The sequence below is a fragment of the Gambusia affinis genome, linkage group LG09, assembly GCF_019740435.1.
Source record: "Gambusia affinis linkage group LG09, SWU_Gaff_1.0, whole genome shotgun sequence".
In the NCBI taxonomy this organism is placed as follows: domain Eukaryota; kingdom Metazoa; phylum Chordata; class Actinopteri; order Cyprinodontiformes; family Poeciliidae; genus Gambusia; species Gambusia affinis.
Genome location: NC_057876.1, coordinates 29,786,387 through 29,800,541, shown reverse-complemented (window position 1 = coordinate 29,800,541; position 14,155 = coordinate 29,786,387). Strand labels below are relative to the sequence as shown.

The window sequence follows — 14,155 nt, the reverse complement described above, 5'->3', positions numbered from 1 at the left end:
ACTGTCCTACATGTTTTAGAGGTTTCCCTGCTTTAATGTGCCTGATTCAACCTGTTAATCAGTCATCAATTGAAATCAGCTGCACTGAAGCAAGGAAATACCTAAAACATGCAGGGCAGTGTGCCTTGAGGACCAGGGTTGGGAAACACTGACATAAGGGACACTAGAGACACACAGGGGAGTGGATGCAGCTGGGGAAGGGAGCAGGTGGAGGCAGGCTGAGGGAGAGGAGAAAAACAATCCAAGCAAGGAGAGCAGAACAGCAGAAACAGTGGAGGGAAAAAGTCTCACGCCCTTCCTGATTTCCTGTTATCTGCGTGTTTGCGGCACTTCAGTGTTTCAGAACATCCAACCAACTTAACAATTGGTCAAAGACGACACAAGGAGACAGAATGCAGTTTTTAAATGAAGGTGTTTATTAATAAGGATGAAAAAAATCCAAAACATAACTGATCTGTGGTCTGTCAAACCTGAGTTCAGTCAGGAGAAAAGCAACTCAGCTGTGAGAATCCCTAAGACTTTAAAAGCATTCAGAGGACGGATGAGCTCGTTTAGTTTAATGGAAAATGTAATAAATATGCTAATGTAGCATACTAAAAGAACATGCTAATATAGCAGGTTAATGTGGCCAAAGGACAAGGGCGTAGGTTTGGTCTAAGTTTTGGTGGGACCTTACAACTTATTGACCAACCCCCTCCGCCCCCCCAAAATAAAGATTAAGAAAAATAAGAGGAAGCTGCTGATTGTCCACACTGCTAATTAAGACGCTAGCTGCGCTAACCCTGATGCACTAATCATAAAAATTTGCACTGCTGAAGTGCTATACCAACATGCTAATGTGTTATATCAACATGCTAACTTGCAATACCGACACAATTATTACGTAATGAAAGCTTTTTAAATCAAAATGGAGGCTCTGATGTCTTCAGTTCTTTATTGAACAAACAGCGACAGCTAAAACAGGCAACAGCAGTTTGTTTCCTAGCAACCGTAATCAACAGAAAACAAAATAGTGACAAGACAAAACCAGATCCTGTTAAGCATTCGTCAAAATAAAAGACTTCCTCTTTCCAAAATAAATCTGGCTTTGCACTGAAATGTTTCACATCACCTTTTTGTAATTATGTACAATCATGTTACATTCTATGATTAATAATATAAATTATGGTTAGCATATAACTGTAAACAAGTCACAATATTTAATAGATGCTAACCCAACTTGGTATTCAGCAGAAGCTAATGCTAAGGCACTAACTTCCACCATTTTGTTTCCCACCATGTTCCAAAAGACACAACGTGAAATAAGAGTATAACGCCCCCAACAGGCTCATATGTGTCATTGCACATCGAGGTTGGAGTCTCAGTGTCAACAACCCATTTCAGTCTTGGGTTCAGTTTACAGTTGGTGAGTTTTGCTAACAGTGTTGCTGATTTCAGCTGATGGAGAGGAAAACAAGCATCAGTGGATTTTAAATCATTTACTGTAGAACTACAGCGATGAACTGCATTAAAACAGGTTGTTTTATTTAGAATAGAAAAATGTGACCTTGGTGATTCAGAACTTTGATGTGTTAATTTTATTATTTACAGTAAATAATAATAAAACCTCATTTCCAGATTTTCTCATCAAGTTCTTAAAATCAAGTTTAAATGCTGAAGCCTTTCACATTTCACCTGCTGATTAGATGACAAGCTTGGAGCTACAAATTAATTATGACATAATTTATAATGCTGCACCTTACACACACACACACACACACACACTGCATCCCGTCTTCTTAGGGACTTTGCATCAACTTCCATTCTTTTTTTTATATATCTGACCTTTGACCCTGACAATCAGCAGCAGATCTGTGACCTGAACTCATTTCACATCTCTGCCCCAAACCTGACCTCTGACCTCTGTCCCAGAAACAGGACCCATAATTTCACATCGAACACAAAGTCCCAGATGCATCTTAATTAGCACCATAAACCGAGATGTTTGTTGTCATGGTTTCTCTTCCTGAGACTTCCCTCCATCGTTCCCTCCATCGTTCCCTCCATCGTTCCCTCCAACCTTCCTGCCCATCTCTCTTCCTTTCTTTATCTCTTTTACATTTGAAATAACCCAAAGCAGTTTCTAATAAAGTTTTTTATATGAATGAAAAGCTCAGCGATGGCCTGCCGACCTGTCCAGGTGACCCCCAGGTGACCCCGCCTCTCAACCCTTGGACATCGAGACTGTGGCGCCGCCATCAGGGAGAAACGCGTCACAAAATGGATGTAAGAGCTGGACGCCCCACCTTGGCACTCGGCCGTGACTCCCACCCTGATGGCAACGATGTCGGATCCAAGCCATCCTCTGTTGCCATGACGACGTGTTGTTTGGACCAATCAGGACCGAACCACGCATGTTAGAAAAAGACATTTATTTACTACAAGAAAAAGAACAAAGATCTAGTTTCTCCTCTTCACGTTGATGTCACTTCCTGGTCAGCAGCTGATTGGCCGAGCCCTCTATGAGGTCATCATTCGAGGAGCGATGCTCATGGACATCAGTTCCTGGAACAACAGCTTGCAGGCGTACGGCATCCGGACCAGAGAGATCTGATCAGAACCAAAACCGGGTCAGAACCAGGGCGGAGGCAGCGATCGGCGGGTTTTGAACCGGGTCTACCTGCGTCTTGTTGCGGCAACCCCGACACTCGTAGGTGTGCGTCCTTGTGTTGGCGATGGCCATCAGGCCGCACAGGTTGCAGACGTGGACCTGGTACGGGTCGGACGCCTCAAACAGACGCTCCCGGAGGAACTGGGCGGCGCCGTGGGCGATCTGGCAGTCCCGCTCCATCTCCCCGAAACGCAGCCCGCCGTCACTGGGGAGACGGGTGAGATTAGCGCGGCGCGGACTCACCTGAGGCGGCGAGGGGCGGGAACTCACCGGGAGCGGCCCTCCATCGGCTGGCGGTTCAGGATCTGGACCGGCCCGCGGGCCCGGGAGTGGATCTTATCGTCCACCATGTGCTTCAGCCGCTGGTAGTAGGTCGGCCCGATGAAGATCTGGGACGTCAACTTCCTCCCCGTGAAGCCGTTGTACAGAACCTGGTGACACAGCCACAGTCACACCTGCGTCACCTGGGCAGGTTTCAACCTCCCAGAATGCATCAGGGCCTCTGACCTCGTTTCCTCTCAGGTGGTACCCATACTCGGACAGAAGGTTGGACACTTTCTGCACGTTGACGGCGTCGTTGAAAGGCGTGGCGTCGCCAATCTCACCTTTGTTAGCCGACACCTGAAAGGGGCGACAGCCTGGCAGTCAACACTCAGGGCATAATGCACACAGGCTTGGCGGTGGGCGGAGCCAGCTTACCTTCCCCTGCAGACATTCGATAAGATGGCCGACTGTCATTCTGGACGGGATGGCGTGAGGGTTGATGATGATGTCAGGTGTGATGCCTTCACAGGTGAACGGCATGTCCTTCAAAATAAAACACAAGGTCACGTTTTAATGACCCCAAGAGCCGATCGACTCACCTGTCCTGACCCCACCTGTGGCCGATCGACTCACCTGTCCTGACCCCACCTGTGGCCGATCGACTCACCTGTCCTGACCCCACCTGTGGCTGATCGACTCACCTGTCCTGACCCCACCTGTGGCCGATCGACTCACCTGTCCTGACCCCACCTGCTCCTCTGATTCGTTAACTCATCCAGACTCGCTGGCCCCGCCTACCTCCTGTCGGTACTGGATCCCGCAGGTTCCCTTCTGCCCGTGGCGGCTGGCGAACTTGTCTCCAATCTGAGGGATCCGGACTGAACGGACCTGCGGGTCGGTACCGGGATTAGTGAACGGTCCGGGTGCTGGGTCACCATGGTAACCAGGGCGGCGGCGCTCACCCGGATCTTGCAGAACTTGTATCCCTCCTGGTTGAGCGTCACCATGACCTGGTCCACGATGCCGGTCTCGCTGGTCCGCAGGAAGGTGCTGCAGTCCCTCTTGGTGTAGCGGCGGTTGGTGCTGTCCAGCTCGTCCTCGTTCTCCGGCAGCGTCACCGTCTTCCCGATGATCACGTCTTCCCCGGACACACGGACGCCGGGCGCGATCAGCCCGTCGTCGTCCAGCTTGTCGTAGATGGCGTGCCTCATCCCTGTCGACGGGTTCTGTTAGAGCCGAGGTCGGGTTTGGACCGAGCGGTTCGGGAACCGGCGCTCACCCTGACACGTCTCGCGGGTCGGCTTCTCAAAGATTTCCTCCTGGTCGAAGCCCTTCTTGGACTCCTGCTCCTTGTAGGACCGGTAGAAAACGGACCTGCAGGGAAATGCAGGTCCGTTTAGAGGACGGAAACGGACCGGGCCTCAAAGGTTCTGGTCGCCCCTCACCTGAAGAAGCCGCGGTCCACAGCTGAGCGGTTCATGATGACCGAGTCCTCCTGGTTGTAGCCCGTGTAGGAGGCGATGGCGACGATGGAGTTGATTCCTGGAAGATGGACGACAGAAGAATATTGCAGGAAAAACGATGAAATGATTGATCAGATCAATAATCAGCCGATCAGCCCTCAGACAGGACTGAACTTTCCATGTTTCAGCTGCAGATGCATCATTTGCTACAAATGATCAGCCATTCACTGAAGTAATCATTGACTTGGCTAAAAAATACTGATTTTCCTCATTTTAAAAAGAATAAAATTATTTAAGGAATTTCTAATATCATATGAAAAAGCCTCAGAGCTGAAAAACATGAAGAAATTTTAAATTCTTTAAATCCGGTTCGACCCCAGGCTGTGGGTGAGTGGCAGCCCCACCTGCTGGCAGCTCCCGGAAGCGCAGGTACTCCATGGAGCGCGTGGTGACCAGCGGCTTCTGGGGGTAGTACAGCACGTGGGCCAGCGTGTCCATCCTCACGTGGAAGTTGGTGATGTAGACGCCCATGGCCTGCTTCCCCATGGCGGACTGGTACGTGTTCCTGGGAGACTGGACCGCACAGGGAAACGGGTCAGAACATTGACAACCCACTCCGTTCTGGACGGATCGCCGGCTGGTACCTGGTTGTGGTCGGGGAACGGGATGATGGAGGCGCAGACTCCCAGGATCATGGACGGGTGGATCTCACAGTGGGTGTAGGTGGAGCAGTAGGCCACGCCCTTCTCCTGGAGGTCATCAGGGGTCATGGCGAGCATGACGGTTTCCTCCTCCAGGGTGTCGATGTACTCCACCACGCCACTCGCCACCAGGTCCTGCCAGCTGAGCGCCAAGAGGAACATCAGAGTCCAGCAGGACCACACAGCACCCGTTAGCCGCCGAGGCTAGCCCGTTAGCCGCCGAGGCTAGCCCGTTAGCCGCCGAGGCTAGCCCGTTAGCCGCCGAGGCTAGCCCGTTAGCCGCCGAGGCTAGCCCGTTAGCCGCCGAGGCTAGCCCGTTAGCCGCTGAGGCTAGCCCGTTAGCCGCCGAGGCTAGCCCGTTAGCCGCCGAGGCTAGCCCGTTAGCCTGGGCAGGTGTGTCTGCCTCACCTGTAGTTGTTGTACTCTCGCTCCTTCAGCTGGTCGATGTGCCGTCTCTTCAGCAGCAGCTTCTGCTTCTCCACGATCAGCAGCGGTCGGCAAATCCGCCCGGCGTCCGTGTAGATCCGGATCTCCCGCTCCCGGATGTCTCGGATCATCGACACCTGGAAGAATCAGACCGTCAGGAAGGCTCAGCTTGTCCCTAGGTGTCCGAGGTGACAGGAGGGCGGGGCTTACCTCTGACACGATGATGTCCATCTGCCTGCGGAGCTTCCTCAGCGTGTTCATCAGCTGCTCCGGGTCTTTGTGGATCCCCACCCAGCAGCCGTTCACAAAGATTTTTGTAGCGCTGAAATGTAAAACACGAATGAAGACACGGATCAGGAAGAAGCCGGGAACTCCGGGTCTCTGGGCAAAGCGAGGCGACTGACTCGGCAATGGCAGCCGGGGAAATCTCCTCCAGGTTCTCCATGCTCCACTCCTCCAGGAACTCCAGGATGGGAGACGGCTGCGAGCCGACCGAGATGTAGGCCATGAGGGCCAGGTTCTTCACCAGACCCACGGCGTGGCCCTGTGGACCAGGCAGAAACCACTCAGGAACCAGGTTCTGTCCGGTCTGGTGTTATCGGGTCGGTCCGGTCCGGTTCCTACCTCAGGCGTCTCGGCGGGACACACCATGCCCCACAGCGTGTTGTGCAGCTGCCTCGGCTTGGCCAGCTTGCCGTCGCGGCCGATGGGGGAGTTGACCCGGCGCAGGTGGGACAGCGTGGAGGCGAAGGTGAGCCGGTTCAACACCTAGAAGGCGGCGGAGGTTACCATGGAGATGGACAGCAGGCGCACGGCTGGGGCAGCGGAGGCGGCGCCTACCTGGGACACGCCGGCGCGGGCCTGGTGGGCCTTCTTGACGTCGCCCCAGTTGCCGGTGGCCAGGGAGTACTTGAGTCCGTCGGAGATGATCCGCGTCTTGATGGCCAGCTCCAGGTTGAAGTCCTTCCCTCGGTCGATGAACTTCTGGGCGTAGATCCGGATCTCCTTCAGGAGGTTCTTGAACATCCTGGACAGACGGGAACTAGAGTTACCCTGAGGACGAGGAGGGACGGCCAGGTGAGGAGCCGGGCGAGAAGCCGCACCCCCTGAACAGGAAGGCCAGCAGCGGTCCAGCCAGGTCCAGCCTCTTGTTGCCATAGTGATCCCTGTCGTCCAGCTCCCGCCGGCCCAGAGCCGCGAGGAGCAGCCGGTGGACCATGTACCTGAAACACCAAACACGGATCAGAACCAGGCCTCACACCCCGGTCCGGGAGTGGCTCCGGTGTGGCTCACCCCAGGAAGTAGGCCTTCTTGGTCTCGCAGAAGTCGCTGACGCCGACGTGCGGCAGCATCTCCTTCTGCAGGACTTCCTTGGCGTACTTGATGCGCCGCTCCTTTGTCACGCCGGGCTTGGCGCCTCTGGACCCGATGAAATTCAGCGCCACGTTCTGCTCCTGGATCACAAAGGCCTCGTCCAGCGACGGCTTCACCTGCGGGCGCAGCGGGCGGTGCTGAGACACTTTGGTCACCATGGCAACAGAGCGGCAGCCCGGCAGCGATCTTACCATCTCCATCATCTCCGGGTCGTCGAAGTCGTAGATGATGTGCTCCAGGATGTCTCTGTCGGACACGAAGCCCAGCGCCCGGAACACGATGATGATGGGCACTTCCTGTCTGATGTACGGCAGCGTGGACACGATGCGTTGCCCGATGGCGCTCTTCTTCACCCCCTGAGGCAGACGCAGCGTCCATGAGAGCGCCGCCTGCAGGCTGCGGGGCCCGTGCGGCGGCGGGACTCACCTGTCCTCCGCGGGCCATCATGCTGACCCAGATGGTGCTGGTGGGCCGGGATGAGTTCTCCAGGCAGGACCGGCACTCGCCTGTGTACGCGTACTTCGAATCCTTCTTGGCGAAGACGTAAACCGTGTTGGTGGCCATTTTCTCCTGCGCGATCAGAACCTGGAACCGCCAACAGCTCAGGTTCCAGTCGGGAACCAGGGAGGGGAAGTGATGTCACGGCCTACCTTCTCGGAGCCGTTGATGATGAAGTAGCCGCCTGGGTCCAGCGGACACTCGTTGAGCTCGCACAGGTCGCGGTCAGTCAGGCCGCTCAGCAGGCAGTAGGTGGAGCGGAGCATGATGGGAATTTTCCCGATGAATGTCTTCTGATGCTGCGTCTGCAGCTGCTCCTCCCCCTCCTTGATGATCGTCTTAGTGATGTCGACGTACAGCGGCGCCGAGTACCTGAGGAGACGGGTCGGATGGGTCAGAGCCGGGCTCCGGGTCAGGACCGGGTCAGAACCGGGTCAGGTAGACCTACGTCAGGTTCCGGAGCCGGGCCTCGTTGGGCATCATGGGGGACGGAGCGCCGTCCCGCTCCCAGTGGGTCGGCTTAGACAGGTAGATCTGCTCGAACTTCAGTAGGTAGCGCGGCTGAAACACAGGTGGCGATGTTGCGGTGATGTCACGGTGATGTCACGGCGGGCCAATAAAAACCTGCTCCCGGTTCTGGACTCACCGGCTCCTCCACCTCCCCTGAGGTGTGCTGTGCCTCGGCCTGCAGGTCGATGGGCGGAGCGTCCTCCACGATCCGCTGGACCGACATCTGGATGAACTCATCGAACGAGTCCAGCTGCTGCCGCACCAGGCCCTTCTCGTCAAAGTAAGAGCTGGAGAGGAGGCATTTCAAAATAAGAGCTGGGAGATTTAATCTCAATCTCTAAGGTGGGTTAGCCAGAAACATCTTCCACCTCAGCTATTGATCCATGATTGATCACATGATCAGTGAACAAAGCAACAGTCACATGACCTTAGGTGAACTTACCTGATGACGATCCAACAGGCTTCCTGCCACAGATCAGGAGTGATTTCATCATCATCTTCATCGTACTGATTATCTGTCAAAACAAAACAAGCCATACATATGATCAATGATCAATACCTGCAGCCTGGAATCAGTACAGGTCAGTTGTCATGGTAACGTCTGTGTCCTTCAGCACAGAGCTCAACATACTTAAACCTAGAAATAGTTTTTTATTGTTAAGAGTCATCTTTTCAAAAATTATAAATGGAAAATCATCACAACAGAAATCAAATCTGGAAAAGATTCATCACTTGATGACGAAGCTCCTAAAATAAATGGAATATGCAGTAAGATTCTAATTTAATATTCATTCTCCTTTTGGGTTAGGCTGCTGCTCTGTCTAGAACCGGAACCACAGGTTCTAACCAGCGGGTCAGAAGGACAGAACCTGCAAAAGATCAGTTAGCTTAGAGTTCACAACCCTGACCTCAAAGTACATGAATATGTGTGGAAACAGAGTAATGACATTTTATTATACATTTTTGTTTTCAGCAGAAGTTCTATCATGACCCAAACCGCCATGGTCAGTCTTGGGACGAGTCTAGCCACCCGAACCGAGCCGCACCGTCCCTGTTAGCCCCTCAGTTAGCTTTAGCTTTTGTTAGTTTTAATTGTTTCAATAAAAGGTTTTCAAGTCGCAGATCAGAACGAGCGCGAGCTGTCCGAGCACACTGAGCATGCGCATGTCACCAATATTATTGAACAGGTTATCAGGAATTGGTAATCAGCTCTTGATCAGTTTATTTGTTTTGAGCAGTGAAGCTAGAACTAGCATTAGCTAGCATCCTTTAGCAAAATCGATAAAGTTTGTAATCACTTCCTGTTTCCTCTCTCCTCACTTCCTGCTTACCTTCGTCCTGGTCGTACATATTTCAGGTCCAGCTCAGATTAAACCGCGAAAGCTCCGAACCACGAACCGAACCTGAAACGTGGACCCAAACCGACGCTACAAGCACGTCGGCTGGCGGCTGCTTCTACTTCTTCTTCTTGTGTCCAAACAGAAGCATTTCCGCCAGCTTCATAGGAGAGCCTGACGCCACCTGCAGTGCAGACGGGGTAGTTTATGAAGATCTGTTTCCATTGATTCTTTCAGAATCAATTTGATTGTCTGTGTGTAATACGGTGGCCAACTACGGTGGCCGACAGGTGCAAATGCGCAGCAAAAGAGAAAACATGCAAACAAAAAAAAGACACGCACACAAAAAAGAAAATGTAGCAAACAAAGAAGAACAAGTGCTCCAGACCACTAGGGGGAGTCAAAGAAAATAGTATTCATTTCTATGGGACCAGATGCAAGATTCAGAGAAAGAAATTTGAAAGAAAGTAAAGGTACGTATTACTATATTTCTTTTCAGATACGCCGTCTTTTATTATAATAATATAATATGTCTTCTTTTATAATATTTATAATATTATTATAAATATTATAATAATATAATATGTCTTCTTTTATAATATTTATAATATTATAATATGTCTTCTTTTATAATATTGTAAATATTATAAAAGACGGCGTATCTGAAAAGAAATATAGTAATACGTACCTTTACTTTCTTTCAAATTTCTTTCTCTGAATCTTGCATCTGGTCCCATAGAAATGAATACTATTTTCTTTGACTCCCCCTAGTGGTCTGGAGCACTTCCGTTTTCAACACTTTTTGTTTGCTGCATTTCATTCGGGGGTGTTTTCTTTTTTGTTTGCTGCATTTAATTTGTGCGCGTGTCTTTTTTTTGTTTGCATGTTTTCTCTTTTGCTGCGCATTTGCACCTGTCGGCCACCGTAGTACGATATCCTAGTATTTACTATAATAATCATTTCAGCTTTATCAAGAAATAACAATTAATGTTTGTTTCATCATCTCAAATGTTCAGTTTATTTATGTCAGAAATAATTTCATCCAACAAATGTTTCAGATCCGGACCTGAGGAGGTAAAACCCGAATATCAGCGGAAAGTTTCACTTTCAGTATTGTGGAAATGATCTATGTATTTCTGATATCCGAACACAGACCTCTGGGGGAACGCCTGAGGAGAAACAAATTAACTTCATAAACTGAGGCTATTTATTAAATAAATTCAGATTTAATTACAATCTGTGCTTATATAATTTATTATCTTAACCACTCATTATTTCCTGATGAATTTTTAGTTTGGTTGTCCAGAAACACCAGCAGGGCCGATCTGAACCACAGTAGAATAGGTTTTACTTTGAAATAATGAAATATATTTGACCTTTTATCTAATTTTGTATCAATATTATAACAATCCAAAGATTTCTGTTTTTTACTTTTTCTGACCATGAAAAAATAATAATAATGAAGAGTTGTGGAGCGAGAGGCTCCCAGGTTTCCCTCTGCTCCCTGAGGACCAGCGGCGACCCGGTCATGATCCAGTCCAACACTGGGAACTGCAGGCTCAGAGTGGGGTCAAAGGTCACATCTCTGCCCTCATGTCTCTAAAATGTGGATGTCTGAGCGCAGACTGTGAACAGAAATAAACCGGATTATCTTTATTGTAAAATATAAACGAGTCACTATAATAGACTTAAAGTCGTTGCATCAGGTGGAAAATCGTCAGGAGCAGAAAATCAAACATCCAACACATTTTCACAAGCTGCTTTCTTCCATCGCTGCTTTGGTGAAAAGTCTGATTTGGAAACTTTGCTGCTTTAAAAAGTATCTTAAGAAAAAAAAGACTGATCTTACTGCTAGCTTAGCCCAGATAGTTCAGCAGAACGGTGGGGAACGGCTTAAACAAAGTCTGTCTATGTGCTTTAATCACTTTTGAATTGTTACATTCATGTTTTTTGCTGTTGAAAACCCAAAGAAAAAAAGAATGATTGCTGTTTTTAAATCCTCCTGTTGAGTTTCTGACCTGCTTTCAGCCAGACTTGTTTTTCTGTCCCTCAATCTTGGGACATTTTTCGCTCTGTCAGCGATATTTCACCGCAGACAGAATGTTGATCCACAGATTAAGTCGTGAACAAAAGACCGCAGCAGCCGTCACAACAACAGCGAACTCGTAAAAGGCCGCAGCAGCCGGACCTGCGCACAGAGAAACCGGCGGCCAATCAGACACAGTCGTTATTTGAGGATAAAATTCATCCAGGATGTTTCTGAGGACCCTGGCGCTCGTCTTTCTGACACTTCTCCTCTGCGCAGGTAAAACCAGAAGCAGGAAATAAGGATCCCAGGATTAAATAAGGAACCCTGGAATCCTTATTTAAGCTGTTTAATTGGCTTAAATTAAACCATTTTAATTATAAGACTGTGTTCAGCAAACAAACTGTACAAAAAAGCCGTTAAATATATTTTCCAGGTGCTGAAGACAAATCCAGGCTCCACAGGAAGGTAAGAAACATCATCATGTTGGAAAACTACAGGAATGTGACAGTTTCATCATCGTGTAGCGTTCTGCAGACGCCCAATCAGAGCAAACTGCATGTTTACACACGTTATTGTTATTCACGTTTCTCTTTCTCACATTGCATTACAATAAACTTAACAGAATTATTTCTGTTTCTTAAATTTTAGAATAATCAGAAAAATGAGAGAATTTTTCAGGAATTATTTCAATCAGTTTCTTCAAATTCTCTGGTTTCATTTCCTCAGTTTTTGGCAGCGTTTCCTTTGAACCGGCTGGTTTGGGTTCAAACCGGCTGGTTTGGGTTTAAACCGGCTGGTTTGGGTTCAAACCGGCTGGTTTGGGTTTAAACCGGCTGGTTTGGGTTTAAACCGGCTGGTCCCATTTTATAGAATCAATAAAATATTTATGACTTCTATGGTTCAAAATATGTAGGTTGTGATTTGACACCAAACACTTTTATCTAATCGGTGAGTTTAGTGCAAAAATGACTTTTCGTTGAGAACCATGGCAGCCATCTTTAAAAATAAGAAAGATATTCGTAAATATGGTCTTTATGGATGATTTAACACCAAAAGTATTTATCTGTGATAAATTTTGCTAAAGTTGGGTTCTGTATCTGCATGAGAAATATTTTCTTGAAATACTCATTTATAAGCTGCACAACAAAAGTAATTTTAATCTATTCACAAAGTGAAAGAGACATAGAGCAGAAAATCATCTGCTTAGCATTGATAGCTTTCAATATGCTCTGCTGTAACGGGTCAGAACCAGAACCCTGAGGTTCTGGATCAGTTTGCAGGTCATTAGTGACCTTGAGTTTCTGTTAAATGACCTCTAAAGAAGCAGGTTTCTGACCAGACGTAGAATTACTGATCTGCAACTCCACCAAGAAAATCAACCATCAGAGTAAACACCCCTCCAGAACCAGAACGAGAACCAGAACCAGAACCAGAACCAGAACCTCTCCTGATGTTGTGATGTTGTGACCTCGTTCCGTCCTGCAGCCCTCCTGTGTCGGGATGAGCGTCACTCAGGCGTGTCCGCTGAATTACTCTCCGGTGTGTGGCAGCGACGGCGTCTCTTACCCCAACGAATGCTCGCTGTGCGTCCAGCGACTGTGAGTTTAAACCTTTAACACTCCGCTTCTATGTTCTGCGGATCCAACTTGCAGGAACACAGAACCATTTTATTCCTCCAACATGTCCAAATACAAACTGTTCACATCATGAACAGGAAGAAAAACAGCGTGAAAACAAACCTTCAGCAGAATCTGTTACCACGGAGACAGACCCTGGTTCTGTTCTTCTGGGTTCAGTTTGAGAGCAGAACCTGTTCCAGTCATCAGTCTGTTTTTAAAAATAAAATATCTTCAAATATTCACAGAAGTGCGTATTTTAAATAAAGATAAAAGATTTAAAAAAATAAAATAAAATGATCAAAAATGCTGAAATGATCAGATTAATTACATTCAATGTTTGTTTTTATTGAGTAAAAACAAATTTTTTAAATTTACATATATGAGCCAGGTACTTCTGTCTTGTACAGCATATTGTTAGTACCTTTATTATTATTGTTATTACTGTTTTTTCATATATTATAACCATTTTTGGAACTTTTCTGTGCGACCTTACGTATCTCGCTTTACGCCTTAAGTTTCCCTCTATGGGACAATAAAGGATTTTTCTATTCATAATCTGGATTAAAACAAATAGACATTTGTTTTAATGTTGTGAAATAAAAATCTTGGTTATTTCTGCTCAGGGAGAAAAATGCAGACATTTTGATTGTGAGAGACGGACCGTGCTGAAGATGACGCCCTGATGACGTCACACCCACGTGCATCATTAATGAATGTAGCTTTTAGCATGTAGCATTCAAATATGAACGCTAGTGAATGCAGCCATATTTGATGAAAACTGCATCAGAAATTGTCTTTGTGTTTTCATATTTCTGTAAACCTTTTACATTCACCTTTTGATTAATAAAGATCTTATTTTCCTCTCAGTTATGTTTCACTAATTTCTACAAGATATTGTTTATGATTTTCTCAATGTTTGATGCTATAATGTCCATCACCAATATCCATACAAGAAGATGTATTTCTATAAAATGAATGTAGCACACTGGAATAAGCTTGTCTTTACATGTTTATTACACTTTGAGTTTGGTGCATGGAAGCACATTTTGTGTTTGTCTAACTTTCAGATACGGATCTTTAAGTCTTTAGGTGAAGAGGAATTGTTCACCTAAACAATTCACTTTCTTCTTCTTCTTCTAATACTCCCTTTATGTTGGGAGGAGAAGAAGAATTAAGATTACATGGATTGAGCAATCTGAAACAGTTTTAAAAACAAAAGTACCAATAAAAGGACATCTCCCTTACAGATATATTTTAGGCTGCAACATTTTCTGTCTTCCCTAA

The 14,155-nt window shown here is 47.6% G+C and overlaps 2 protein-coding genes across 2 annotated transcripts; one reads left to right on the top strand and one right to left on the bottom strand.

The window, feature by feature from the left end:
* Window positions 1-2,396: 2,396 nt before the first annotated feature.
* Window positions 2,397-9,400, bottom strand: polr2b (RNA polymerase II subunit B). The gene is made up of 25 exons (XM_044126592.1): window positions 9,218-9,400; window positions 8,329-8,401; window positions 8,023-8,173; window positions 7,825-7,937; window positions 7,529-7,748; window positions 7,305-7,463; window positions 7,070-7,234; window positions 6,798-6,994; window positions 6,608-6,727; window positions 6,345-6,531; window positions 6,129-6,272; window positions 5,909-6,048; window positions 5,715-5,826; window positions 5,487-5,641; window positions 5,022-5,220; window positions 4,782-4,950; window positions 4,360-4,456; window positions 4,194-4,288; window positions 3,877-4,127; window positions 3,713-3,802; window positions 3,350-3,457; window positions 3,158-3,271; window positions 2,921-3,081; window positions 2,660-2,855; window positions 2,397-2,589 (listed from the first exon to the last, which is right to left on the bottom strand). Exons 1-25 carry the CDS (start codon window positions 9,234-9,236, stop codon window positions 2,500-2,502), a joined length of 3,525 nt encoding a protein of 1,174 aa, XP_043982527.1. The 5' UTR covers window positions 9,237-9,400; the 3' UTR covers window positions 2,397-2,499.
* si:ch211-195b11.3 (uncharacterized protein LOC100334344 homolog) lies at window positions 9,339-13,651 on the top strand. The gene is made up of 5 exons (XM_044126612.1): window positions 9,339-9,423; window positions 11,338-11,528; window positions 11,686-11,717; window positions 12,738-12,850; window positions 13,495-13,651. The coding sequence occupies exons 2-5, from the start codon at window positions 11,477-11,479 to the stop codon at window positions 13,538-13,540; spliced, it is 243 nt and encodes an 80-aa protein (XP_043982547.1). The 5' UTR covers window positions 9,339-9,423; window positions 11,338-11,476; the 3' UTR covers window positions 13,541-13,651.
* The last annotated feature ends 504 nt before the right edge of the window (window positions 13,652-14,155 follow it).

Excerpts from the sequence above, each read along its gene's own strand:
- polr2b (XM_044126592.1), bottom strand. Across the intron at positions 5,827-5,908 it reads TCCCCGGCTGCCATTGCCGA|CGCTACAAAAATCTTTGTGA; the intron begins GTCAGTCGCCTC and ends TTTACATTTCAG. Across the intron at positions 2,856-2,920 it reads CCGATGGAGGGCCGCTCCCG|TGACGGCGGGCTGCGTTTCG; the intron begins GTGAGTTCCCGC and ends CCGTCTCCCCAG.
- si:ch211-195b11.3 (XM_044126612.1), top strand. The coding sequence starts at position 11,477 with ATGTTTCTGAGGACCCTGGCGCTCGTCTTTCTGACACTTCTCCTCTGC. Across the intron at positions 11,529-11,685 it reads GACACTTCTCCTCTGCGCAG|GTGCTGAAGACAAATCCAGG; the intron begins GTAAAACCAGAA and ends TATATTTTCCAG. Across the intron at positions 12,851-13,494 it reads TCGCTGTGCGTCCAGCGACT|GGAGAAAAATGCAGACATTT; the intron begins GTGAGTTTAAAC and ends ATTTCTGCTCAG.